This window comes from Nerophis lumbriciformis, linkage group LG12, assembly GCF_033978685.3.
Source record: "Nerophis lumbriciformis linkage group LG12, RoL_Nlum_v2.1, whole genome shotgun sequence".
Classification (NCBI taxonomy): domain Eukaryota; kingdom Metazoa; phylum Chordata; class Actinopteri; order Syngnathiformes; family Syngnathidae; genus Nerophis; species Nerophis lumbriciformis.
In genome coordinates this window covers 39,873,570-39,901,243 of record NC_084559.2, presented here as the reverse complement: position 1 = coordinate 39,901,243, position 27,674 = coordinate 39,873,570, and the positions used below count along the sequence as shown (strand labels likewise).

The following is a 27,674-nucleotide window of genomic DNA, read 5'->3' as shown; positions in this document are numbered from 1 at the left end:
TTTTACTTGGATTATTTGAGGTATTCATATATATTTCTGCTTAATTTATACTGCTTTCTGTCCAAAGATGGCCTTGAGGAAAGCAGGCAAGTTGCGCCTGGAAAACACACACACTTCTGCACCATTTGCAACCTCAGAGATTAAAGATAGTAAAGGAAGAGATGCCATCACCTCCACCAAACGTCATTCAGGTAAAGACAATCATGTATGTATGTAACCAGAAAATAAACTATAAAGGACATCTATAAAACAAAGAGGCAGGAAATACAAAAACAACTTACAGAAACAAGCTACCTAGCATCGTACAATAAAATAGATAAAAAAGCACAGTCGGTTATTAAATATGAACAAAAACAACTTGAGAGCAACATGGGGCATCCTAAATATCATCATAAAAATGGTTTTCAGAAGGATTACCCTCATTATGTCTCAGATGAAAACATTATAAATGAAAATGTGAATCAAGTAGCTGAACGCTGCAATAAATACATTGTAAATATTGCACCAAATTTATAAGAAAGGATTCCGTATCCTGTGGCGATTGAGGATTTTGAATAACAGACATAAATCCCAACTCGATGTTCCTTACAGATGTGACAGAAGAGAATTCCCCCCAAAAATAAAATTAGCAACAGTTAATTAATTAACGAACAATTTAAAAAACTGAAGATGAACACCAGTTTACAAACTAACCTGTTTCATAACTTTGACAATTTTCTAAATTCCTCAAAAAGTTATTTAACAACAGATTGCACAAATTCATTAATATGAGTGGAACGCTTGCGGACAACTGATACTTAGGCTTAGATTTAGACTTCCTTTTTATTGTCATTCAAATTTGAACTTTACAGCACAGATAAGAACGAAATTTCGTTACATAAGCTCATGGTAGTGCAGGCTAAAAAAAGCAATAAGGTGCATATATAAATAAATAAATATATATAAATAATATATAAATATATATATATATATATATATATATATATATATATATATATATATATATATATATATATATAAATAATTAAATAGATTACTGTACAGATAAATATATTGCACTTTTTCACTTGCGTCCACGTTTATGGATGTATGTTATATTGTCTTTTTTATTCCAGCGAGTTAATCCATTTTGGGGGGAGTTGAGGGGATAATTTAATTATGATGCGTTCAAGAGTCTTACGGCCTGAGGGAAGAAGCTGTTACAGAACCTGGAGGTTCTGCTTCAAAGGCTGCGGAACCTCTTTCTAGAGTCCAGCAGTGAAAACAGTCCTTGGTTGATACTGATACAGAACTAACATCTCAGAATCAAAGGCATTAATCGAAGGAAAACAGTGTGCAGCTGCAGTGTTTATGGACGTAACAAGAGCATTTGACATAATTATTATTCGCTGACTGCGTTACAAAAGAGGTCTGTTAGCCAACGTTGTATATTATTTTATCGAGAATATTCAACCCTCTATATCATGGGTGTCAAACTCTGGTCCGCGGGCCAAATTTGGCCTGCCGTGTAATTTCACTTGGCCCTTGAGGCGATATCAAATTAACGCTAAAGTTGGCCCGCCGATTATTAATTGCGGCGGTGCCACGGTAACACTGCATTCACCGCTAATTCTAGTACTTGCCAACCCTCCTGGGAGTCTTCCAAACTTCAGCGCCACTCCTGAAAATCGTCACATCTGCTTTTCATCCAGTTCAACATGTGCTGGCCCAGTCACATAACACGTGCGACTTCTGCACACACACACACAACTGAATGCAACGCATACTTCATCAACAGCGATACAGGTTACACTGAGGGTAGCCGAATAAAAAACTTTAACACTGTTAGAAATATACGCCACGCTGTGAATCCACACCAAACAAGAATGACAAACACATTTCGGGAGAACATCCGCACCGTAACACAACATAAACACAACAGAACAAATACCCAGAACCCTTTGCAGCACTAACTCTTCCGGGACGCTACAAGGTGTGTGTGTGTGTGTGTGTGGGGAGGGGTTTGGTGGTAGCGGGGGTGTATTTTGTAGCTTCCCGGAAGAGTTAGTGCCGCAAAGGATTCTGGGTATTTGTTCTGTTGTGTTTATGTTGTGTTACGGTGCGAATGTTCTCCCGAAATGTGTTTGTCATTCTTGTTTGATGTGGATTCACAGTGTGGCGTATATTTCTAACAGTGTTTTTTTATACTGGCACCCTCAGTGTAACCTGTATCGCTGTTGATGAAGTATGCGTTGCATTCACGTGTGTGTGCGTACAGAAGCCGCACATATCCTGTGACTGGTTCTGAACGATGTCAGAATGGATGAAAAGCGGACCTGACGATAGCTTGTAGAGGACATTAAAGGCAGTGCCTTTAAGGCACGCCCCAAAGACTGTGGTCCGGGTGGACTACGAGGTATAATGACTGATGAACACCTTCGTTCGATAATGAAGGTTGCCTCAGCTCAAAGCCTGAGCCTCGACATTAATGAACTAGCATCCAAGAAAAGATGGCAGGTATCTGGCTTGGGCACATCAAAATAGATCAGTGTGTTGCAAACTGAGCAGTTTAAAGTCCTGAATGGTTGTTTTATTCATTGTTATTTTATTTTCAAATTTATTAGCCTGTGGAAAAAGTTAATGTTGATATTTACCTCAGAGGCCTGCATATAGAAAAGAGGCATTCAATTTTTATTTAAATTGTATTTGATATGCCATTGATATTTTTTTAATTATTATTATTATTATTATTTGAAACTGGATTTTGCATGTCACTATAAAGTTATATAAGCCTTGCTTGTTCAATATTCAATGCAAAACTTGTTTGGGTCCCTTTTAAAAGGTTCATTTGTTCAACCTTGGCCCGCAGCTTTGTTCAGTTTTAAATTTTGGCCCGCTCTGTATTTGAGTTTGACACCCCTGCTCTATATATTGAATCAAAACTATTGAAATCCAATGTTTTGGTGAATTTTGCAAAACAACAAACATTATGCTCAAAGCAAACTGTAACCTGCTACCCAAGAATGTAGAAATTATTTTCTTAACAAAAGTGGATAAAATATAGCCTTCAGGAAAAATCAAACTTCAAACATTTGTATGCACGTACACCACTTAAAACCTTTTAGTATAGCAGTATGTGGTATGAAATTCTGGAATTTATTTGTCAAAGATGTTCAACAATATACTAATCTAATCCAGTTTATGAAACTGTTTAAGTTTATAGTGTTTACAAAGTACAAAGAAGAGGAATCCTGATAAACATTTACAGTATTTCACCTTATTAAATAAGGTGATGATGGATGCATGTAAATTAAATCACAACTTGCAACTATCAATTCATGAGAACGTTATTATTTCTATGTTATTCCGATATTTGTTTGTTACGGATTTAGCACAGGTAGTGAACAAACAAATGTGTTTGTAATTGCTCTAATACGGAAAAGTGGTAGGAATAAATAAGATCTGCTCATTCCGACTCCTTTTTCCGACATGTTGCTACGAGAAACTGGAAGTTTCCATATTGTAACTATGCATGTTCAAAATAAACTAATACCATTACCAATACCTAGTTTCACAAAAAACTGTACAGTCATAGAAGTTGATAAATTGTATATAATGTACTTCATGTGACCTGTGTTTCTTTTTGTAAATACTGTTTTCCCTAGTGACAAAGAGGAAGAAAAGGAAGATGGGACTATACAACCTTGTCCCAAAAAAGAAGACAAAGCCCCTAAAAAAGCAGGTACAGGTTTGTGTGTATAATTTAATGTTTAAAGGAGTTATTGCTCTCAAAAAAGGCTATTTCCTCTCTCGTTGTTTTACATGTAGCCTCCATTCAATATCCATTTACTGGCGTGAATGTTTTGATCAAACTCCAAATGAACGATGGTCTTTGACTTACCGTACTGTATCTAAATTGCGGCCATTCAGAGACTGAAAGGTTCCCGGTACGAATTCAACTTCCGCGATCCTAGTCACTGATGTTGTGTCCTTGGACAAGACACTTCACCCACACCTTGCTCCCAATGCCACTCACACTCGTGTATGAATGTGAATGAATGTTTAATGGTGGTTGGTGAGGCTGTTGGGGCAAATTGGCAGCCATGTTTCCGTCAGTCTACACCAGGGCAGCTCACATTCACTGTGTGAATGTGAGTGAAGAATGGGTTGTTAGTGTCACACACTTTGAATCTCTAGAAAAAATAACTATATTAATATAATCCATTGTTATTAGGGCTGGGCGATATGGCCTTTTATTAATATCTCGATATTTTTTGGCCATGTCACGATACACGATATTTATCTCGATATTTTTCCTTAGCCTTGAATGAACACTTGATGCATATAATCACAGCAGTATGATGATTCTATGTGTCTACATTAAAACATTCTTGTTCATACTGCATTAATATATGCTTATTTTAAACTTTCATGCAGAGAGGGAAACCACAACTGAGTCAATTTACCAAAACTGTATTTATTAAACAGTTATTAAGCAGTGGCACAAACATACATGTCATTTCCAAAACAGAAAGTGCAAGATTGTCCGAGACATTTTAAAACAAGCTATTAGTGCACTCTTGTGCATGATGTCACTAAGATGACATCAAAACAACACTAAATTAAAGTGCACTTTTTGTTTGGAACGCCACTACAATATTTTAAAACAAATAGAGTACTTTTGTGCGTGATGTCACACAAGATATTTCAATAACTGTCAAATAAAAATTAGCTGCATATTAGGACATCAAATAGTATATGTCCTTCGCTATTTGGTAGTTTACTGCGGACGTTATCTCCTTATGTTGTCCGACTATTTTTTTCATACAGTGTTGATCTGGAAATGGAAGACGCCAGGCTCAATTGGGTCAGTGCTGGTTGCTCCGGCATTTTGTTGGTGTGGCACCGAACGGAGATGTTGACATACAGAGTTTCAAGCACTCTTCATTCTCTAGCGGGTGACTTTTCAAATGATGCTACAAATTAGCAGTGGTGCTAAGTTGCTAACGCTTTTGCCGCATACTTGTTCAACATCTTCGCGCTTGAAGCCAAACCACCGCCAGACGATGGACCCTGTGCTGTTTTTCTTGGGAATTAATTCTTCCTTAATTTGTTACCAGATTCGCACCTTCTCTCTCTCGTATTACCACTCGCACCTCTTCTAGCATCACAGCTAACGTTACCCATGCTGCTGCCTCTCTGCTCCGCGAGAGCGTATGACGTTGCACGCGCGTCAGTATGTGACGTAAATGATAATTAAATGGGTTGTACTTGTATAGCGCTTTTCTACCTTCAAGGTACTCAAAGCGCTTTGACACTACTTCCACATTTACCCATTCACACACACATTCACACACTGATGGAGGGAGCTGCCATGCAAGGCGCTAACCAGCACCCATCAGGAGCAAGGGTGAAGTGTCTTGCTCAGGACACAACGGACATGACGAGGTTGGTACTAGGTGGGGATTGAACCAGTGACCCTCGGGTTGCGCACGGCCACTCTTCCACTGCGCCATGCCGTCCCTTGACGTATGTAAGAAGGTGCGCTTGTTTTAGGTCTCTGTGAGAAGGAGAGACAAGAAAGAGTGAGACGAGCCTGTAGTGTAATGCCCGCAGCTAAAAGCAACTGCGTGAGAACGCATACTCAAATATCACGATATAGTCATTTTCTATATCGCACAGAGACAAACCTGCGATATATCGAGTATATTGATATATCGCCCAGCCCTAATTGTTATTATTGTTATTATTATTCATTCTGAATAACTACATACAATAAACTTTAGCTAATCGTGTTTAATTGTTTCTGTCACAAATTACTGAATGCAAACTGATTTTATTCACCAGTGGTAAAGCGATTGAATTATATTCTGTACTTGGATTCTGTTATATTGAATTGTGGTCCAACTATATTTTGTATGTCCTGACTCATGATTATTAATCCGACTTAATTTACAGATAACATAGAGAGACTCGGGGTCTTTCTGTGAGGAGTTTGCATGTTCTCCCCGTGACTGCGTGGGTTCCCTCTGGGTACTTTGACTTCCTCCCACCGCCAAAGACATGCACCTGTAGATAGGTTGATTGGCAACACTAAATGGTCCCTAGTGTGTGAATGTTGTCTATCTGTGTTGGCCCTGCGATGAGGTGGCGACTTGTTCAGGATGTACTCCGCCTTCCGCTTAAATGCAGCTGGGATAGGCTCCAGCACCCCCGCAACCCCGAGAGGGACAAGCGGTGGTAAATGGATGGCATTTCATACCAGCAGGACTTTGACACTGATGACCTTCAGTTATATCATCCGTTATCATCAAAACATCTCTCGTTACATTTGTAATTTTTGTTGTACTCAATGACTTCGGACGGCCGAGGTGGTGCTACAAGCACGGGCTGACATGTATATCAACAAAGTCACAAGGAAAACCAAGTACACACACACACATCTCTGATGTACAGTGCTGTCCTTTCATTATTAATTCCTTCCTAGAAGATTCAATAATCAAGCCTTTAACAGATGAACAGAACACAGCCACTTTTGGCTTTCATGTGCCTCCATGACCATTGTTATAAGTGATTGGAATACAAACGGGGGTGATTCTAATTAGATGACTGTCGTTGGGTGGCAGCAGACTCACCTCACGATATCTTAATAAATGAGGGCTCCGGGCACGCGGCCCAAATTCGGCACCAGACTGGCCCGCGAGTTCATTTATAAAACTTAACCCAAAGAGACTAACATTTTTGCAGCAGAATCCTAAAACAAGTAGAGTTCTGGCATTTAGAAGATCTTGTCTAGCTTTTTGGTAGTAGGTCCTTAAAAACAGCAGAGCATTTTTTTATTCTATTCTATTCTATTTAATATAGACAGAGCTATTTTTCCTCGAACATTGTGACACTGAAAAAATAAAAAAAATAAAATTAAATGTACACTATATTGGAAACTGGTTCTCAGGAAAATATAAAATAAGAATGTGAGTGAAGGGAGAAGTCCGGGTCCCCGGTACTTAGCGTTCTGGAAATTTGGCCCCAAAACAATTTAGTTGAACAGTCCTGTTTTAAGACTAATAACTGAACAGTCCATTTGCGATTTTTGTATACCGTGATTCTGTAGTTTGTTTGACACTTTGAAAGTGCATTTACAGTCCAGTAACCAACCGGTCAACCACAGATTGTAGACTCTTACTGCTTACTTACAGTCTCAGGACGGACACTCTAACCACAAGGCCACTGAGCAGGTAATGTAACTTTCTGTGAATGTTATACATCATCTTAATGTCTCCTATTAACACCACTAAAATGTCCGAACAAAAACAAATGTAATTTGCTCCAGTGGCATCTTACTCTTCCAAGGATAAACACATTCACCAGCTGTCATGAGAAGCTTGACAAAGCAACCACATTTGACTTGGTCACACATTTTAACGCCTATTTTAATCAAAATAGTTATATATTAGAAATGCAATGCAGTGTACATGATTCTTAAAATCAGCGCCTATTAACAGGGATACCAGAGGTCAAGATTAATTTTTGACAATTTGTGTTTTTGTTATATATCTACCACTGCAGAAAAGAAAATCAGTGGCCATAAATTAATATTGTTAGATATGGTTTGAATGCATAGTATAATATTGCAAATTTTGTTGTGACACAAGAAAACAGCGTTTAAATCCAGCACCATTTGACTTTGTAGGTTCTTTTGTATCTGGATTAGTTATCTATGTTAAATAATTGTTTTATGTTGATTTGAACATAACACATTCCTGTCTATACAGTACCGGTAATGATCTAAGCTTTAATTTTCACTTTTTTAAATGCAACAAAATCATGAATATGCTAATTAACACATTTTTATTTTTAATCAGGAAGATGATTGTCACAATGTGCAGACAACCAATGCTACAGCCGATGGGGTTATATGGGACATTACAAAATCCACAGAAACCTCAAGTACTACAAATGAATTAGCTGGAGAAGCAAGCCATGTTGAATACACAGAGCTGAATTTGGACTGTCTTGATCTGCAAGCTCAGGAAAAGTTGCTATTACCACACTCAACAGGTACTGTAACTGCTTTCAGAAATGATACATATAGTTTTGTAAATATATGTAAATTATGGGGTGCTTGTGCCCCATCAACAGCACTTGCAGATGTGAGTGGATCAGACTTAGTTGAAGAGTTACCATTGTGCTGCTGTCGTATGGAGACTCCCCCCAGCGGACCTACATTGTCTAAACTGGATCAGTCCTGTATGGCCATGGAACTGACAGATGGAACGGTAAAGCTAAAGTACATTATTACATTATCATTTACAGCTTGTTTTGAACTCCATTTGTTTAATCAAAACTACTAGGGGTGTAAAAAAATATTTATTTTCGAATTAATCGCGATTCTTACTTGTAACGATTCTCAATTGATTAAAAAAATCATAAATCGATGTTTTAAATGTTTTTTTTCTGTCCTGTCCAGACACCATATTGTTGATGTAGATTCCCATATCTGTTGTACAGATTTACTTTAGAAAAGAAAAGTGTGGGATACTTCTCTTGTTGCCTTATTTGTATTTTACTTTATTAAATGTTTGGGTGGATTTACTTAATATAGAAAATGATCAAGGCTGTTATCTATTTTATAGAGGAATCTAGTTAATCATAGAACTGGCACCTAATGTTATTAAAAAAGTATTGATTTTGAATGAAGAATCGTTTTGAATCGATTTCGAATCGAATTGTCATACCCAAGAATCAGATCTAATCGAATTGTGTGGTCCCTAAAGATTCACAGCCCTAAAAAATTACATTATCCACCAAGGATGTACAGTATACAGTACATCCAGAAAGTATTCACAGCGCTTCACTTTTTTCACATTTTATGTTACAGCCTTATTCCAATATGGAATAAATTCATTTGTCCTCAAAATTCTACAGACAATACTCCATAATTTTTCTGAATTTTCAAATGTCTTAAAAATAGAAAAAAATAATAATTTACTTCAGTATTCACAATCTTTACGCAATAGTTTGTTGATGCACATTTTGCAGCAATTACAGCCTCAAGTATTTTTTAAATAAGATACCACAAGCTTAGCACACCTATCTTTGGGCAGTTTTGCCCATTCTTCTCTGCCCATTCCTCTTTGTAGCACCTCTCAAGATCCATCACGTTGGATGGGAAGCATTGGTTTTCATCCAGGATATCTATGTACTCTGCTGCATTCATCTTTCCTTCTATCCTGACTAGTCTCCCAGTTCCTTCCACTAAAAAGAATCACAACATGATGCTGCCACCACCATGCTACATTGTAGGGATGGTATTAGCCTGGTGATGAGTGGTGCCTGGTTTCCTACAAACATGATGTCTGGCATTCACGCCAAAGAGTTCAACCTTGTCTCATCAGACTAGAGAATTTAGTTTCTCATGGTCTGAGAGTCTTTCAGTTGCATTTTGGCAAACATTTTTTTACTAAGAAATGGCTTCTCTCTGGCCACTATACCATACAGGCCTGATTAGTGGTTTGCTGCAGAGATGGCTGTATTTCTGCAAGGTTTTCCTCTCTCCACAGAGGAATGCTGTAGCTCTGACGGAGTGACCATCGGGTTCTTGGTCACCTTCCTGACTACACTAAGATGTATGCAGAAATGTATAGAGACATTCTGGACGAAAACTAACGCTTCCCATCCAAACTGATGGAGCTTGAAAGGTACTGCAAAGAAGAATGGGCAAAGAGAAATAGGGGAAAATGCCCAAAGATAGGTGTGCCCAGCTTGTGGCATCGTATTCAGAAAAATCTTGAGGCTTTAATTGTTGCCAAACGTGCATCAACAAAGTATTGAGCAAAGACTGTGAATACTTAAGTACATCTATTATTTCTTCATTATTTTTTCTACAAACCCCGTTTCCATATGAGTTGGGAAATTGTGTTAGATGTAAATATAAACGGGATACAATGATTTGCAAATCCTTTTCAACCCATATACAATTGAATGCACTACAAAGACAAGATATTTGATGTTCAAACTCATAAGCTTTTTTCTTTTTGCAAATAATAATTAACTTAGAATTTCATGGCTGCAACACGTGCCAAAGTAGTTGGGAAAGGGCATGTTCACCACTGTGTTACATCACCTTTTCTTTTAACAACACTCAATAAACGATCGGGAACTGAGGAAACTAATTGTTGAAGCTTTGAAAGTGGAATTCTTTCCCATTCTTGTTTTATGTAGAGCTTCAGTCGTTCAACAGTCCGAGGTCTCCGCTGTCGTATTTTACGTTTCATAATGCGCCACACATTTTCGATGGGAGACAGGTCTGGACTGCAGGCGGGCCAGGAAAGTACCCGCACTCTCTTTTTAGGAAGCCACGCTGTTGTAGCACGTGCTGAATGTGGCTTGGCAATGTCTTGCTGAAATAAGCAGGGGCGTCAATGAAAAAGACGGCGCTTAGATGGCAGCATATGTCGTTCCAAAACCTGTATGTATCTTTCAGCATTAATGGTGCCTTCACAGATGTGTAAGTTACCCATGCCTTGGGCACTAATGCACCCCCATACCATCACAGATGCTGGCTTTTGAACTTTGCGTCGATAACAGTCTGGATGGTTCGCTTCCCCTTTGGTCCGGATGACACGATGTTGAATATTTTAAAAAACAATTTGAAATGTGGACTTGTCAGACCACAGAACACTTTTCCACTTTGCATGAGTCCATCTTAGATGATCTCGGGCCCAGAGAAGCCGGCGGCGTTTCTGGATGTTGTTGATAAATGGCTTTAGCTTTGCATAGTAGAGCTTTAACTTGCACTTACAGATGTAGCGACGAACTGTATTTAGTGACAGTGGTTTTCTGAAGTAGTCCTGAGCCCATGTGGTGATATCCTTTACAGATTGATGTCGGTTTTTGATACAGTGCCGTCTGAGGGATCGAAGGTCACGGTCATTCAATGTTGGTTTCCAGCCATGCCGCTTACGTGGAGTGATTTCTCCAGATTCTCTGAACCTTTTGATGATATTATGGACCGTATATATGTTGAAATCCCTAAATTTCTTGCAACTGCACTTTGAGAAACATTGTTCTTAAACTGTTTGACTATTTGCTCATGCAGTTGTGGACAAAGGGGTGTACCTTTCTTGTGAAAGACTGAGCATTTTTTGGGAAGCTGATTTTATAGCCAATCATGGCACCCACCTGTTCCCAATTAGCCTGCACACCTGTGGGATGTTCCAAATAAGTGTTTGATGAGCATTCCTCAACTTTATCAGTATTTATTGCCACCTTTCCCAACTTCTTTGTCACGTGTTGCTGGCATCAAATTCTAAAGTTAATTATTATTTGCACAAAAAAAAAAATGTATCAGTTTGAACATCAAATATGTTGTCTTTGTAGCATATTCAACTGAATATGGGTTGAAAATGATTTACAAATCATTGTATTCCGTTTATATTTAAATCTAACACAATTTCCCAACTCATATGGAAACGGGCGTTTTTAAAGGGGAACATTATCACCAGACCTATGTAAGCGTCAATATATACCTTGATGTTGCAGAAAAAAGACCATATATTTTTTTAACCGATTTTCGAACTCTAAATGGGTGAATTTTGGCGAATTAAACGCCTTTCTAATATTCGCTCTCGGAGCGATGACGTCACAACGTGACGTCGCATCGGGAAGCAATCCGCCATTTTCTCAAACACCGAGTCAAATCAGCTTTGTTATTTTCCGTTTTTTCGACTGTTTTCCGTACCTTGGAGACATCATGCCTCGTCGGTGTGTTGTCGGAGGGTGTAACAACACGAACAGGGACGGATTCAAGTTGCACCAGTGGCCCAAAGATGCGAAAGTGGCAAGAAATTGGATGTTTGTTCCGCACACTTTACCGACGAAAGCTATGCTACGACAGAGATGGCAAGAATGTGTGGATATCCTGCGACATTTAAAGGAGATGCATTTCCAACGATAAAGTCAAAGAAATCTGCCGCCAGACCCCCATTGAATCTGCCGGAGTGTGTGAGCAATTCAGGGACAAAAGACCTCGGTAGCACAGCAAGCAATGGCGGCAGTTTGTTCCCGCAGACGAGCGAGCTAAACCCCCCTGGATGTCTTGGCTCACACCGTCCCGAAGATGATCAAGAGAAGAATATCGACCCTAGCTTCCCTGGCCTGCTGACATGAGGGTATGTCTACAGAATATATTAATTGATGAAAAGTGGGCTGTCTGCACTCTCAAAGTGCATGTTGTTGCCAAATGTATTTCAAATGCTGTAAACCTAGTTCATAGTTGTTTGTTTCCTTTAATGCCAAACAAACACATACCAATTGTTGGTTAGAAGGCGATCGCCGAATTCGTCCTCGCTTTCTCCCGTGTCGCTGGCTGTCGTGACGTTTTCGTCGGTTTCGCTTGCATACGGTTCAAACCGATATTGGTCAATAGCTTCAGTTTCTTCTTCAATTTCGTTTTCGCTACCTGCCTCCACACTACAACCATCCGTTTCAATACATTCGTAATCTGTTGAATCGCTTAAGCCGCTGAAATCCGAGTCTGAATCCGAGCTAATGTCGCTATAGCTAGCTGTTCTTTCCGCCATGTTTGAAGCTTTTTTTAGGGATATTGCGTGATGGGTAAAATTTTGAAAAAAACTTCGAAAAATATAATAAGCCACTGGGAACTGATTTTTAATGGTTTTAACAATTCTGAAATTGTGATAATGTTCCCCTTTAATACATTTGGAAAAAAACAACAACAACAGAGTATTGAGCAAAGGCTGGGATTATTTATGTACATGTGATTTAAATTTTAAAACATTTTAATACATTAGCATTTTTTTTGGAAAACATTCCTTTTCACATTGTCATTATGTTTTTAGAATTTTGAGGACAAAAATGAATGTACCGGTATTTGATTTTGGAGTAAGGCTGTAACATAAGAAAATGTGTAAACAGTGAAGCCACAACCTGAGTAATTGGAAAATACAATGGATTCAGGCTATAGCCCAAAATGCATTTTTATTTGACAAAAATGTTGTCATGATAAATTGTTGATTTAGCCAGGTCAGTAATGTTATTTATTGTATCCCAACTGGGGAAACCAATTTATTTTTGTTAATATTGGGTCGCTTTCATGTCTAACTTCTATAGACATATTTGTGTTTGCAGTATGAGTTAAAGTTAAAGAGTGTGGGATGTGAGGGTGGGCATAGTGAAACATCAATATACAATTTTTTTCTCCTAACAAACTGCAATGATTATTTCATACAATGTTTTTTGTATTGGTTATGGGCAAGTAAAGTATTTATTATGGAGAGATTTAAGTGTTTCTCACTTTTTAATTTATCCTAATTACTGTTAGTATTGTACAGTATTTTTAACAATTAAAGGGTACCGTTATTGCTTTCTATGGGTATGTTTTTAAAAGTTTATACAGTTTGATAATGAACGTCCTTTTTCCTGTCCACAGCTGAGTCGTTGCCACAGACAAGTGATGAAACATGAAAGGATGAGACCATCCAATATGGTCCATTTGTTATTTCTGTGTGAGAACCACAGGACAAGTATGGTAAAACACCAATGCTGTCCTGGCTGTGGGCTCTTCTGTAATGTGGTGAGGGTAATCCCACACAAGTCTTTTCCCCCCCTTGATGTCTGTCTATTTTCTGTCTATTTTATTGCAGTGCTGCTTCTACATAATTCATTGTTGTGCTTGGTCATCCCTCAGGGTACCTTCATCGAGTGCCAACCGTATGGCAGCATTTCCCACCGCTTTCACAGGGATTGTGCGTCCATTTTGAAAAATCGCCAGTTTTGCCCCCACTGTGGAGAGGATGCCAGTGAGGCGAAGGAGGTCACTGTGCTGAAGAACAACCTCTCGACCTCCTTCCCTACATCAAATGCAATATCATCATTTCCAGCTGTACAACCAGTTCCTACTCCACAGCCACTCCGAGCTAAAAAGACCAGCATACCACAAAGAAGTAGAGAGCTGAACCTTGGCAGGTGAAACTGAATTGTCTTTTCAAACTATTCTTAAGAATATTCAAAAATACGCTGACTATTCACTTCCATCGCAAAACACTTGTTCAATTCCTACAGGGATGATGCGGTGTATACTGCAGACATGCGACCTAAAGAATCAATGGAGACTATACTGATGGGACTGGATGATGAAAAGTAATATTACATTATAATAAATAGTTTGTCATTTCGAAAACGAGGACTGTTGGGGAAACAATTTTCAGCTTAAATAATATGACCTTTTTTTTTAGCCTGAAATTAACTGAAGACAATTCCCCTACCAGACAGCTCTTCATTTCTTCAAAAAAAGGAGCGCTCCAGAGGGTCATTCATCTTTTGGGTATTTGAAGTTTTTCTTTTCTCACAAAGTAGAACCAACTACTTTGTCTAAAGATAGTGTTTTAGTGCAATACTGTTCATATGTTTTATACTGCAGTTGAGGGAAAGGATCCCAACGTTTTGATGGATGGACAAAGAAGATGCTCACCCCTACATGCTGCTGCTGCTGGAGGTCATCAGGAGATTTGCCATGTGTTGATCCAGGTATGGAGATTTCCTATGCTTTACTCAATTTGCTAAATCCATTGATTCATGACTTGATAAATATTAATTATGTTTTGTTATCAATTAGTAATATTTTAATTCACCAATTATACATATGTAGAGTTTTTCTAAACTATGTATTGTATACCACAAATATACCAACTGAATCCTGCTGCTTGAGTTCTGACTAGAATTAGGAAATATACAGTGATGGGCAAGCTACTTGGAAAATGTAGTAAGCTAAGCTACAAGTTACTCTCAATTAAATGTAGCTAAGCTACAGGGGAAGCTATCCCCAAAGAATTGTATCATGCTACACTACAAGCTACACGGCAAAAGTAGCTGGCTACATCAAAGCTACATTTAACGGCATTTTGGGCCCACATGTATAATATCAACGTTAATGTAACAAGAGTGTACAAATGGCCTCATTAGGGTCTATTACTATTAACTATCTGTCATTTAGCTGGGGATTCCCAACAACTACCTCTAGGGGTCCCCACACACCACTCTATGTATTTATTTAGTTTGGCTTTTCTTTGGCCCACCCCTATAATGTTATTCATTCTCTCTACCAAGAGTAAAACACAACATCTATCTATATCTTGACAAAAAACAATGACTTGTGTGTTGTTTGGAAACAGTTAGCAGTGTTGGTGCTAGGAATAATCAAAATGGGAACATCAACTCATACAAATTGGGTCTCACAGTAAATGGGAAATTTCCTGTAAAGCTTTCCGCCATGAAAATAGGCCTATAGTCTGTCCGTTGTGTCCTGGGTCTTGCTCGAGGCCTCCTCCTGGTAGGAAAACCTCCCCAGTACAGTGTCCAAGGTGCATCCTGACCAGATGGCCGAGGCAAAAAAGTTTCCTGCGGAAGGATCATTACCTTTTTCAAGAGGAGAGCTACACTTCCGGGCAAGGCGTTGCGCCCCAGCGCCCGTGCCGAGTCCAATTTCCGTGGAGTTTCACTGGGGTTGACATAAAGCTAGGCAATATGGCAAAACAAATGAGCACGATTAATTATTTCATATCATCCAATCTCGATTAATAACACTTTTTTTTAAATTAAAGGCGGATTGTCCGTGCAGGATTATAGCAAGTATCGTTACATCCTTACTGTTCACTACTGCAGTATCTGGTAACAGACATTTCTGCCATGTTTGATCAAGGTAATATATGATAACAGCTGACAAGTCTCATTTTGTTCATATCTATGATGGTGTGTACTAGAGGTGCAAACTTACAGGAATCCCACGCTACGGTCCATACCTGGTTTTAGGACCACGGTTTTGCTGCTTTTTGATACATTTTGTGGGTGTAAAGAGAACAACTTTACTTCCTCTTAAAGTTATTTAGTTTTTTTGCTTGTTATCACAAACATTCTGCAGTAAAAGTGTCAGTAGCTGCATTTCCATTGCAATTTTTTGCAGAATATCAGCGATATTTCAAAAATTTCGATAAAGTACATTCGCGACTTGTAGGTGTTTCCATTAAAGGGTGTTTTACGTCATGAGCCATAATTTTCGTAAAATCTCATACCGCTAGACTCCACTTTCAGGAAGATATTGCAGGCTCTGCTCTGTGACGTCAATAGAAGACAAAGGCAGCGGGGATCATCAACTCATAAAAATGGGGTCCCACAGTAAATTTTTGGGGTCCCATTTTTTTGTAACCGTTTTGAAAACAAATGATAAATGTATGTATTATCCTGTTATATCTCTCATTCTATATTGTGTTTTGGAGAAAGGTTGTCATAAACGTTACTTGATTCATTAAAAAAAATATACAAAAGAAAACACATTTTTATGCATATGTACATTTATTCAGTTTAAAACATTCATTCACTTTCTTCTTTTCTTCATGGATCTAAACTTTACCGCTGCCGGTATTTTTTTCTATATTTTCATATAATAAGTTGTAGGTGTATTTATTTCAGTATAAAAGTGTACAAAGTTTTTTGCTTCGGTCATGAAATGATGATAATCGTGTGCCAGGGCATACATGCATATGACACATTTTTAATTGATTATTCTCACTTGTATGTAGATCATCAGTCGTTTAAAAACAGCCACATCTACACTTTTATGGCAAATAATGCCAACATACTTAGAATTTTGCAAGTTAGTTTCAATGTCATTTAATACAGTGGCAGTCAATGCCTCTAGCATTTCATATCTGGCTTTGTGATGGCCATAAGCTAAGGTAAGTGAGTGGGCAAGTTAGGAGAGGTAGCGCGAGCATGTTCAGGAGTGTAAATAGAATGGTGGATGTCCGGTTGGACTTGTGTAAAATATAAATAAAGAGTTCTAACAAATCGATGGCCTCGTCATTCCGACCTAAGAGCTGAACTGTAGGGACCCACCGCCGGGTAAATTGGAGTGTGTTACTACCCCCGACATACATCGGCCCTGGAGGAAATGTCTCCCCCGCGCTCCTCAACCATGGTCTGGGAGCCGACAAGCAGGAAAGGTGAAACATAATGTTTCTTGGTGCCTGGTGAGGCTAGATCTTTGAAAACCAGTGCACCCGGTCATAAAGGTGTTCTTTTTCTTAGCCCGTTTACATGGCGTGCAAAACATTTTTCCATCTTCATAGTGAGCCATTTGCTGAAAAGTTGCTCCTGAAGCCACTTTGCTGAAAGGTGGCTCCTTTAGCCACTTTACATTGAAGCTTCTCTTCTTGGGTTTATTGCTCACCATGACGAAAACAATAACACGCGGGAGTGCTAATATCAGAAATGCGGTATTTGTGATTGATAAAACTTTCGGTGAATCAAAATTTAAGAAATTGTACGGGAAAGTTCATTACTTTGAAGTCGACCAATAAAAACGCAATAAACGAGGACGGAAATTTGACTCGGCAAATATGAGAAAAAAAAAACACCGGCGGAAAGTGATAATCGATAAAAAAACAAGTAAACCAGAGTTTTGACTTGGAGAAGGCAGGATTCGGTTAAAAAAAAAAAATCTGTGTCCCGGAGACGCGCAGACTTCCGGAAATGCGCGTCCTTTCTGATTCCAATGCGTAAAAAGACACAACAAGTGTGTTTACGCCAACAGTGAGTTAGTAATGGTTATGAGCAGTAAAACTTGTCATGAACTCAACTCACCCAATTTGTGTTGGACGTTTTCGATGAAGAGAGCAGTTATGATTTTGCTTTACAGAGTACACAACTAAAAACTAAAGTTTTGGGCATTGTTTTCTTGAAACGCATACATTTGTCTAAAAATGGCCAAGAACACGCATTAATGTGGGTTTCTTGGTTTTTTTTTGAGTGGTCAGCTTGAAGCGTTCCTCTGTCTCTGACTCCCTCGTCGTCATATGACATGAGTGCGTGTCTGTTATGTTTTTGCTTCTTGGTTTTGATGATCCGCCTTATCTTGCCTCTGATTGGCCAGTCCGTAATGTTTCGCCGTAACCATAGCCAATTGTAACTCATCATACAAACACCAACCAATCATCATGGATTTTCTCCGTCTGTACGGATGTTCTCATTCATCCAGGTCATTGTATTTTCTCCCTATTGTTTTTGGCCTGGATTCGCAGTCCATTTTCTCTCTTTGTAGCTTGTAGCTTTGATGTAATATCGCATGTCATTGGTCTAAAAGTAGCTTAGCCACAGGCAAAACTACTTGTTAAAAAAGTAGCTAAGCTAATGGGAAATGTAGTTGAGCTTTGTAGCTTAGCCACATGTAGCTTGTTATAGCCCATCACAGGAAATACAGCTGTATTAGTCAAGTGCTTAGGTCACTGCACTGTCCTTTTGTTGCTCAGAGAATAGACTTTAAAACTGCTTTGCTTGTGTATATGTCTTCATAGTCTTGCTCCAAAGAACATCTCCCACCTTGCTACTAGGAACTAAAAATAGTTATTGTAGAACTACATCTAGCCTGGTAGGTTTTAGGGGAAACACAGGGAAGACTTTATTTATCTAGGTAAATGGGAAAGTTCATGTAAAGGTTTCTGCGGTGAAACAAGGCTTATAGTCTCTCCAATGTGTCCTGGGTCTTGCCCGAGGCCTCCTACTGGTAGGAACACTTCCCCAGGGAGGTGTCCAAGGGGCATCCTGACCAGATGGCCTAGCCACCTCATCTGACTCCTTTCCCGTTCCTCCCGACAGAGCTTATACAACTTAGGGAGGGCCCCGCCACCTACGGCCGCTTGTACCAGCGAACTTTGAGATCCCTGCTTTTGTCTTATTTACTTGTATTTGTCCTTGTACATATTTCACCAGGAGTCGGAATTTTCAGTAATGGGAGGCTTTAACATAGTGGCGGCTGCTGGTCTTTCAAGTAGGAGAAGCTTATTTTCAACTACTCTCTAAACACGAATACAGTCTCCAATAACATACACAAGATATATAGATGCTAGATTAGGGGTGTCCAAACTTTTTGACCTGAGGCTGCATTGGGCTAAAAGAATTTGGCTGCGGCCCGAATGCATTCTTTTTCTGGCGCCATGAGTAGGGAAGGTTGTCTGGATTGGGTCATACAGGTGAATGATGTGCTGCTATGCCATCAATGTACAAAATTATGGTCATTGATTCACTCATGTCCTTCTTGACTGCACTTAAATGTAAAACATATGTATAATATATTTATATTGTTCACATGTGAATAATGCTGTATAGAATTTATTGTCTATTGTGAGCGAACTGTGGTGCTGAATTTCCCCCAGGGATCAATAAAGTACTTTCTATTCTATTCTATTCTACAAACCCCGTTTCCATATGAGTTGGGAAATTGTGTTAGATGCAAATATAAACGGAATACAATGATTTGCAAATCCTTTTCAACCCATATTCAATTGAATGCACTACAAAGACAAGATATTTGATGTTCAAACTCATAAACTTAATTTTTTTTTTGCAAATAATAATTAACTTAGAATTTCATGGCTGCAACACATGCCAAAGTAGTTGGGAAAGGGCATGTTCACCACTGTGTTACATCCACCTTTTCTTTTAACAACACTCAATAAACGATTGGGAACTGAGGAAACTAATTGTTGAAGCTGTGAAAGTGGAATTCTTTCCCATTCTTGTTTTATGTAGAGCTTCTGTCGTTCAACAGTCCGGGTCTCCGCTGTCGTATTTTACGCTTCATAATGCGCCACACATTTTCGATGGGAGACAGGTCTGGACTGCAGGCAGGCCAGGAAAGTACCCGCACTCTTTTTTTACGAAGCCACGCTGTTGTAACATGTGCTGAATGTGGCTTGGCATTGTCTTGCTGAAATAAGCAGGGGCGTCCATGAAAAAGACGGCGCTTAGATGGCAGCATATGTTGTTCCAAAACCTGTATGTACCTTTCAGCATTAATGGTGCCTTCAAAGATGTGTAAGTTACCCATGCCTTGGGCACTAATGCACCCCCATACCATCACAGATGCTGGCTTTTGAACTTTGCATCGATAACAGTCTGGATGGTTCGATGTCGAATATTTCAAAAAACAATTTGAAATGTGGACTCGTCAGACCACAGAACACTTTTCCACTTTGCATGAGTGCATCTTAGATGATCTCGGGCCCAGAGAAGCCGGCGGCGTTTCTGGATGTTGTTGATAAATGGCTTTCGCTTTGCATAGTAGAGCTTTAACTTGCACTTACAGATGTAGCGACAAACTGTATTTAGTGACAGTGGTTTTCTGAAGTGTTCCTGAGCCCATGTAGTGATATCCTTTAGAGATTGATGTCGGTTTTTGATACAGTGCCGGATCGAAGGTCACGGTCATTCAATGTTGGTTTCCGGCAATGCCGCTTACGTGGAGTGATTTCTCCAGATTCTTTGAACCTTTTGATGATATTATGGACCGCAGATGCTGAAATCCCTAAATTTCTTGCAATTGCACTTTGAGAAACGTTGTTCTTAAACTGTTGACTATTTGCTCACGCAGTTGTGGACAAAGGGGTGACCCTCGCCCCATCCTTTCTTGTGAAAGACTGAGCATTTTTTGGGAAGCTGTTTTTATAGCCAATCATGGCAACCACCTGTTCCCAATTAGCCTGCACACCTGTGGGATGTTCCAAATAAGTGTTTGATAAGCATTCCTCAACTTTATCAGTATTTATTGCCACCTTTCCCAACTTCTTTGTCACGTGTTGCTGGCATCAAATTCTAAAGTTAATCATTATTTGCAAAAAAAAAAAAAAGTTTATCAGTTTGAACATCAAATATGTTGTCTTCGTAGCATATTCAACTGAATATGGGTTGAAAATGATTTGCAAATCATTGAATTCCGTTTATATTTACATCCAACACAATTTCCCAACTCATATGGAAACGGGGTTTGTATTATCCAAAATACATCGTCAAATTTGTAGCAATCAGACTGTCAGATATGTGAAATAATTTGAAAACACATCCTGGGCCAAATTCCTTATCAAACTCAGGCCAAATTGAAGACACCATTGAGCCGCACTTGGCCCGCGGGAAGTAGTTTGGACCCCCATGTGCTAGATTTCACTTCCAGGATTGTAAAATTCTCCAAGCCCACTTGTCATTCACTTCCAGAGGCCTCTGGCATCTATGGACGCACGGCTTCAACACTGTTCAATGCATTTGAAACATATAGGCCTGCCGGGTGTACAGAAGCAAAGTACCGTTAGACTCTTACTCAACAATCAATAAAAGTACATCTCCATTCTCCACTAATAATTCCATGATGCACACTGATGTCACAAAAACAGTAATCACATATCAGCCCATATATTTATTAATCTTTATGTTTTTGAAGTTATGCAATGTGTTTAGGCTGGAGCCAACTTGGACATTTTTAACGAAGATCAGAGAACACCCCTGATGACTGCTTGCGAAAATAACTATTTGGACACGGTAAAGTACCTGATCAGGGCCGGTGCAGCCATTAACCACAAGGTGAGTTATCATACAAACACACACTCATTCAACTAAATTAAGAATAAACATTACCTCAAGCAAAGCACATCATTATATGTGTTAAAATAATTCTGTAAGTCTACAACTGAAGATTTTCATAAAAAAAACCTGACTCGTTAGATTTTGCCCATCATTGACGATCAGTCGAATCTATGGCATTTTTTTTAAGAGAAAATAAACAGATGGAGATATGCAGTAGTGTATATATCCCTAGGGGTCAGTAATGTAGCATTAATGTGCTCTAGCACACATTCTCCTTCACCTATCCCATAACGCTGGAGAGTCGTTGGGGCACCACAGACACCACAGATCTGTTGACCAGCTCTCTCCATCCCTTTTTGTCCTCGCCAGCTCTCATTGCCTCACTAGGTTTCAAGTAAGTCCATTCTCCGATGTTATCTTCCCATCTTTTCTTTTGTCTCCCTCATCTCCTGCCACCTTGTACGGTGCCTTGCAGGAGGGTCTTTGCGAGACTTGAGGATCTGGTGATATGTCCGTACCACCTTAATTACCGCTTTAGGACATGGTGAGCAGGTCATCATGTGTGCCGATAGCTTGGCTGATCTTTTGCGGACTTCTTCGTTTGTGACATGTTGGGTGTAAGAGATACCCACGAGTCTTCTGTAGCATCTCATCTACATGGTTTGTTTTCTCTTCTGAACCTCTGCTGTAAGGGTCCAAGTTTCACAGGCGTACAGAAAGATTGAGACTACAAGTGAGCGCTATAGTCTCACCTTTGATGCCATATGGCCTTGAGTTTTGCCAGGGCAGCAGTTGTTTGAGAAATTCTAGGAAGGACTTCCCATTTGGATCCTTCATCGGACACGATGTGCTCTCGCACTTGAATGTTTCAAATGTAATTAAAAGTACTTATAGGAAAAGAGTCTTACATTAAAGTAAACCAAACAAAGATCTCATATGCATCATTTTCCACCTAAAACAAAAGCCAAACTCCAGTTTGTGACGTCCTCCTTGTGCTGGATTGTGCTGCATTTTTTTTTGTCTATTACAGTCTTTATGTTAATGTTTTATTGTTTTTATGTTATTAACGTGCACTTAACGTGTTAATATTCTTAACCAGGCCCCTAACTATTATAGTTTTTTAGGTTCTTAACTCTTTATTATTCAATAACCAGCCCCCCACCTCGTCAAAATCTCCCCACACTTGTCCCATTCGTTTGTGCTGCTTTGTACTGCATTTTTTTTTGCCTATTATAGTTTTTATGTTATGGGGCTGGTTATGAACAATAACACAATAACATAAAAACTATAAAACGGTAATGATAAAAACTATAAACAAAAAATGTAACACAAATGTTTGGAACAAGTTTGAGGAGATTTTGACAAGGTGGGTAGGGCTGGTTATGAATAATAGAACGTCAACATAGAAATTGTAATAGACTATACAATTTTGCAGCGCAAATCACAAACACATGACAAGTTTGGAGCAATTTTGACATGTTTTGGGGCCTGGTTATGAATAATAACACGTTAATAATATACAAGTATAAAATGTTAACATAAAAACTTTAACAGACAAAAAATGCAACACAAAGGATTGGGACACGATTGGGGAAGTTTTGACAAGGTGGGGAGGCTGGTTATGAATCCTAAAACAAAAAATATAAGACAAAAACATTTTGCAGCATAAACTTTGGGACAAGTTTCGGAAGATTTTGCAAAGGTGGGGGGGACTGGTAATGAATCAAACATTAGTAACAGAAAATTTTAAGTTTATAAAATGTTAACATGAAAACTAATAGACACAAAATGTTTGTTGCACAAAAGAATGGGACAAGTTTGGGAAGATTTTGACATGGTTTGGGAGTTGGTTTTGAATAACAAACACTATAATAGACAAAAAACGTATGACTTCTTCATTCATCCTTCCAAATCAACGTTTGTAAGTTTTACAACATAACTAAAATGGTCTACACTTACTAAACCGTCCCATGTGTGTTGTCTGTAGGAGTGTTTTAATGCATATTTGTACGTGATATCATAATGTAATCAAGCGCGCGTCATAAGCATTAGCTAATATGCTAACATGTTTACAAGTGTCTGTGTTAGTATTATTAACTTACAATAGCATTCTTTTTGTATTGTTTCAATTTCACAAATTTCTCAGCAAATTCACCAAGACGTCACTGTGGAGTTGTCTTTTTAGCTGATTGGAGAGCTAGCTTCCACGGGTAGTGTGTCCATGATGATAACTTCTGTTTTGTTTGATCAGCCATTTTACTGCCGTGTTACAGGCATCGTTTGGAAACAATTAAGATATGTAATTAACATTTACAGAATCTTACTGAGTTAATAACCCATTTCGCAAAGTATACATCTGCGGCTTATAGTCCGGTGCGGCTAATATATGGAAATTATGTTTTTTTTACTTAAAATTTAGTGGGTGCAGCTTAGATAGTCTGAAAAATACACTAATAAAACGTTAACATAGAAACTATAATAGTTAGAAATGTTTTTGCAGCTCAAACAAATGGGACAACTTTAGGTAGATTTTGACCAGATTGGGTGGGTTGGTTATGAATAATATCACATTAATCACACGTTAATAACATAAAAACTATAAAACAACAACCAACACAAATGTTTTGGTCAAGTTTGGGGAGATTTTGATAAGGTTGGAGGTGCTGGTTATAAATAATAAAGCATTTTTGACATAAAAACTAATAGACAAAAAACATTTGGTAGCACGAACAAATGGGACAAGTTTGGGGGGATTTTGACAAAATAGGAGGCTGGATGACATCACTAGTCAGAAAATGTGTTTTAGAATAACTTATAAAACGTAACAGCACAAATGGAATTTTGTAGCATCATTTTAAAATTTGCAATTATAAGCGGGACAAACATCAGACAGGTCATCAAACTTGACTATCTAATAGAGATGCGCGGATAGGCAATTTATTTCATCCGCAACCGCGTCAGAAAGTCGTCAACCATCCGCCATCCACCCGATGTAACGTTTGATCAGAACTGCACCCGCCCGCCATCCGCCCGTTGTTATATATCTAATATTAATTAAAAAAAAAGAAAAAAGGGTGAAAACTACGCGAATTGCACCTTGTGCAGACAAGATTTTTCAATCGGACACGGAGGAATTAGCGATGTAAAAGACCACGTTGGGACAAAAAAACACAAGTCTAATGCCGTTGCTAGCGATACAAGTGGAAAACTTTCAACGTTTTTCGTCGCCCAAACAGATTCTTTGGATGTGATGAATGCCGAAGTTTTATTTACGGAGGCAATAATTGAGCATGGACTTCCAATCGCACTGGCTGATCACATGGGACAGTTAATAATGTAATGCAACCTTTAAAAATCATTACGCGGTGATCGCGATCCCAAAAATAAACTTTTCTTGCATGATAATGTCCAGACAAATTCGCTTTATATTACTATAGAGTCCTTTTAACGAATGAGTTTGATGGTTTATCACAAACCTTAAATGAAATTCCATGGCCACCGTCCTGCTCTCTATATCAACCAGGGTGAGCCCCACCCCTTTCGTGAGCGCACTGCGCGCGGAGTGACCCCTGTTACGCGCCCCCGGCAACAGGGGTGGCAAGCAGGTAAGCTGCGCGGGCGGAGCGCGCGGAGTGACCCTTGTTACGAGCCCCCGGCCACGGGGGTGGCGGGCAGGTAAGCTGCTTACCTGCTGCGCGTGACGCCGGCCGCGGCGAAAGCGGACGAGGCGGGGTGTCGGTGCGGTGGGCGCGGTAGTGACCCTGGACGTGCGTCGGGCCCTTCTCGCGGATCGCCTCAGCTACGGCTCCCGGTGGGGCCCTCTCGGGGGAAGGGGCCTCGGTCCCGGACCCCGGCGAGGCGTCCCTTCTCCGCTCCGTAAAAGTGTCCATCTCTTTTCTTTTTTTTTCTTCTGTTGTGGCATATGCAGCAGGTGCCTGCTCGTTTTTCATATGTGGGTAACAACATTTAACTATGTATATATATTTCCGAATTGGTTTAACTGCCACCCGCAAAAAAAAAAAAAAAAAATCTAATTAATCCGCCCGACCCGACCCGCGAGCGGATAAAATCTTATTGTTTTTAATTTCATCCGCCCGATCCGCGGATAATCCGCGGACTCCGCGGTTGTGTCCGCAAACCGCGCATCTCTACTATCTATCCATCCATCCATTATCAACCGCTTGTCCCGTTCGGGTCCCCGTGACTGCGTGGGTTCCCTCCGGGTACTCCGGCTTTCTCCCACCTCCAAAAGACATGCATCTGGGGATAGGTTGATTGGCAACACTAAATTGGCCCTAGTGTGTGAATGTGAGTGTGAATGTTGTCTGTCTAAATACAGAAATTAAAAGCCTAAGAATTGTTTCTGTAGAACTAAATCTACCCTGGTAGTTTTTAGAGGAAACACTGGGAGGGACTTTGTTTTCCCGAATAAATGGGAAAGTTCCTGTAAAGGTTTCCGCCATGAAAATAGGCCTATAGTCTGTCCGTTGTGTCCTGGGTCTTGCTCGAGGCCTCCTCCTGGTAGGAAAACCTCCCCAGTACAGTGTCCAAGGGGCATCCAGACCAGATGGCCGAGGCAAAAATGTTTCCTGCGGAAGGATCATTACGTTTTTTAAGAGAAGAGCTACACTTCCGGGCAAAGCAAGGCGTCCCAGCGCCCGTGCCGAGTCCAATTTCCGTGGAGTTTCACTGGGGTTGACATGAAGCTAGGCAATATGGCAAAACAAATGAGCACGATTAACTCTTTCATATGATCCAATCTCGATTAATAACACTTTTTGTAAATTAAAGGCGGATTGTCCGTGCAGGATTATAGCAAGTATCGTTACATCCTTACTGTTCACTACTGCAGTATCTGGTAACAGACATTTCTGCCATGTTTGATCAAGGTAATACAGTATATGATAACAGCTGACAAGTCTCATTTTGTTCATATCTATAATGGTGTGTACTAGAGGTGCAAACTTACAGGAATCCCACGCTACGGTCCGTACCTGGTTTTAGGACCGCGGTTTTGCTGCTTTTTAAAACATTTTGTGGGTGTAAAGAGAACAACTTTACTTCCTCTCAAAGTTATTTAGTTTCTTTGTTTGTTATCACAAACATTCTGCAGTAAAAGTATCAGTAGCTGCGTTTCCATTGCAATTTTTTGCAAAATATAAGCGATATTTCAAAAATTTCGATAAAGTACATTCGCGACTTGTAGGTGTTTCCATTAAAGGGTGTTTTATGTCATGAGCCATAATTTTCGTAAAATCTCATCCCGCTAGACTCCACTTTCAGGAATATATTGCAGGCTCTGCTCTGTGACGTCAATAGAAGACAAATGCAGCGGGTGATCGCTTAAAGGCAACGTCCTTACGGCCCCCTTGAGACTTGTCCGGGCATGTGGGTCTCTCCGAGCCTGCGGGGAAGGCACCCATGAGAAGGCCCAGTGCGGCGGTGCCGCCTTGCTCGACCCCGGCGGACCAATCGGAAGCGAGACCAAGACAACCCGTCTGCCCTGATTGGCCTGCATGGGTGCCCCGTCGGTTCCGTGTTTAGGTTACCCCTAAATGCGGGTTTCCATCATGCTTTTGCGAAAAACTTCAATATCAAAACGTCTCAAAAACCACATCATGTGAGTGCAAAAATGTTTTTGCGATCTTTGAGAGTTTTTTTTATTAATGGGTGTTTCCATTACCAGTTTTTATTGCGATATTTAAGGTCTTGCGCTTTTCTAAGGGTAATGAAAACGCAGCTAGTGGTGTACTGAATACTATAAGACTTTTATTCCAAGTTAACATTTACTAAACAGCACGGCGAAACAGGGGTTAGTGCGTGTGCATCACATTACGAAGGTCCTGGGTCCGATCCCCGGGCTCGGGGTCTTTCTTTGAGGAGTTTGCATGTTCTCCCCGTGACTGCGTGGGTTCCCTCCAGGTACTCCGGCTTCCTCCCACCTCCATACACTGATTGACAACACTAAAATGGCACTAGTGTGTGAATGTGAGTGTGAATGTTGTCTGTCTATCTGTGTTGGCCCTGCTATGAGGTGGCGACTTGTCCAGGGTGTACCCCGCCTTCCGCCCGAGTGCAGCTGGCATAAGCTCCAGCACCTCGTGACCTCCAGAGGGACAAGCGGTAGAAAATGGATGGATGGATGGATTTAATAAACAACACTTTCAAAGGTAAATTATTATTTGTATTCTTTAATTACCGTACTTGTATTGATCAGTGCTTCAGCAAACGGCAAGCCGTGACCCAGATTGTGAAGTTTTTCTTCCTCA

At 39.8% G+C, this 27,674-nt stretch overlaps 1 protein-coding gene across 3 annotated transcripts in view; it reads left to right on the top strand.

The window, feature by feature from the left end:
* The window catches only part of LOC133623345 (histone-lysine N-methyltransferase EHMT1-like), an 87,217-nt gene that overhangs the window by 2,213 nt on the left and 57,330 nt on the right, over nt 1-27,674 (top strand). For 2 of the 3 annotated variants that reach the window (XR_012050749.1, XM_072914352.1), the window contains exons 3-12: nt 68-191; nt 3,645-3,721; nt 7,842-8,037; nt 8,119-8,255; nt 13,430-13,573; nt 13,688-13,965; nt 14,062-14,139; nt 14,235-14,323; nt 14,420-14,526; nt 21,280-21,402. Coding sequence is in view for 2 of the 3 variants with exons in the window: in XM_072914352.1 (XP_072770453.1) it covers nt 68-191; nt 3,645-3,721; nt 7,842-8,037; nt 8,119-8,255; nt 13,430-13,573; nt 13,688-13,965; nt 14,062-14,139; nt 14,235-14,323; nt 14,420-14,526; nt 21,280-21,402 (1,353 nt within the window). In the remaining variant the exon portion in view is untranslated. The remainder of the gene's footprint in view (nt 1-67; nt 192-3,644; nt 3,722-7,841; nt 8,038-8,118; nt 8,256-13,429; nt 13,574-13,687; nt 13,966-14,061; nt 14,140-14,234; nt 14,324-14,419; nt 14,527-21,279; nt 21,403-27,674) is intronic. The other variant, XM_072914353.1, reaches the window with a different exon arrangement.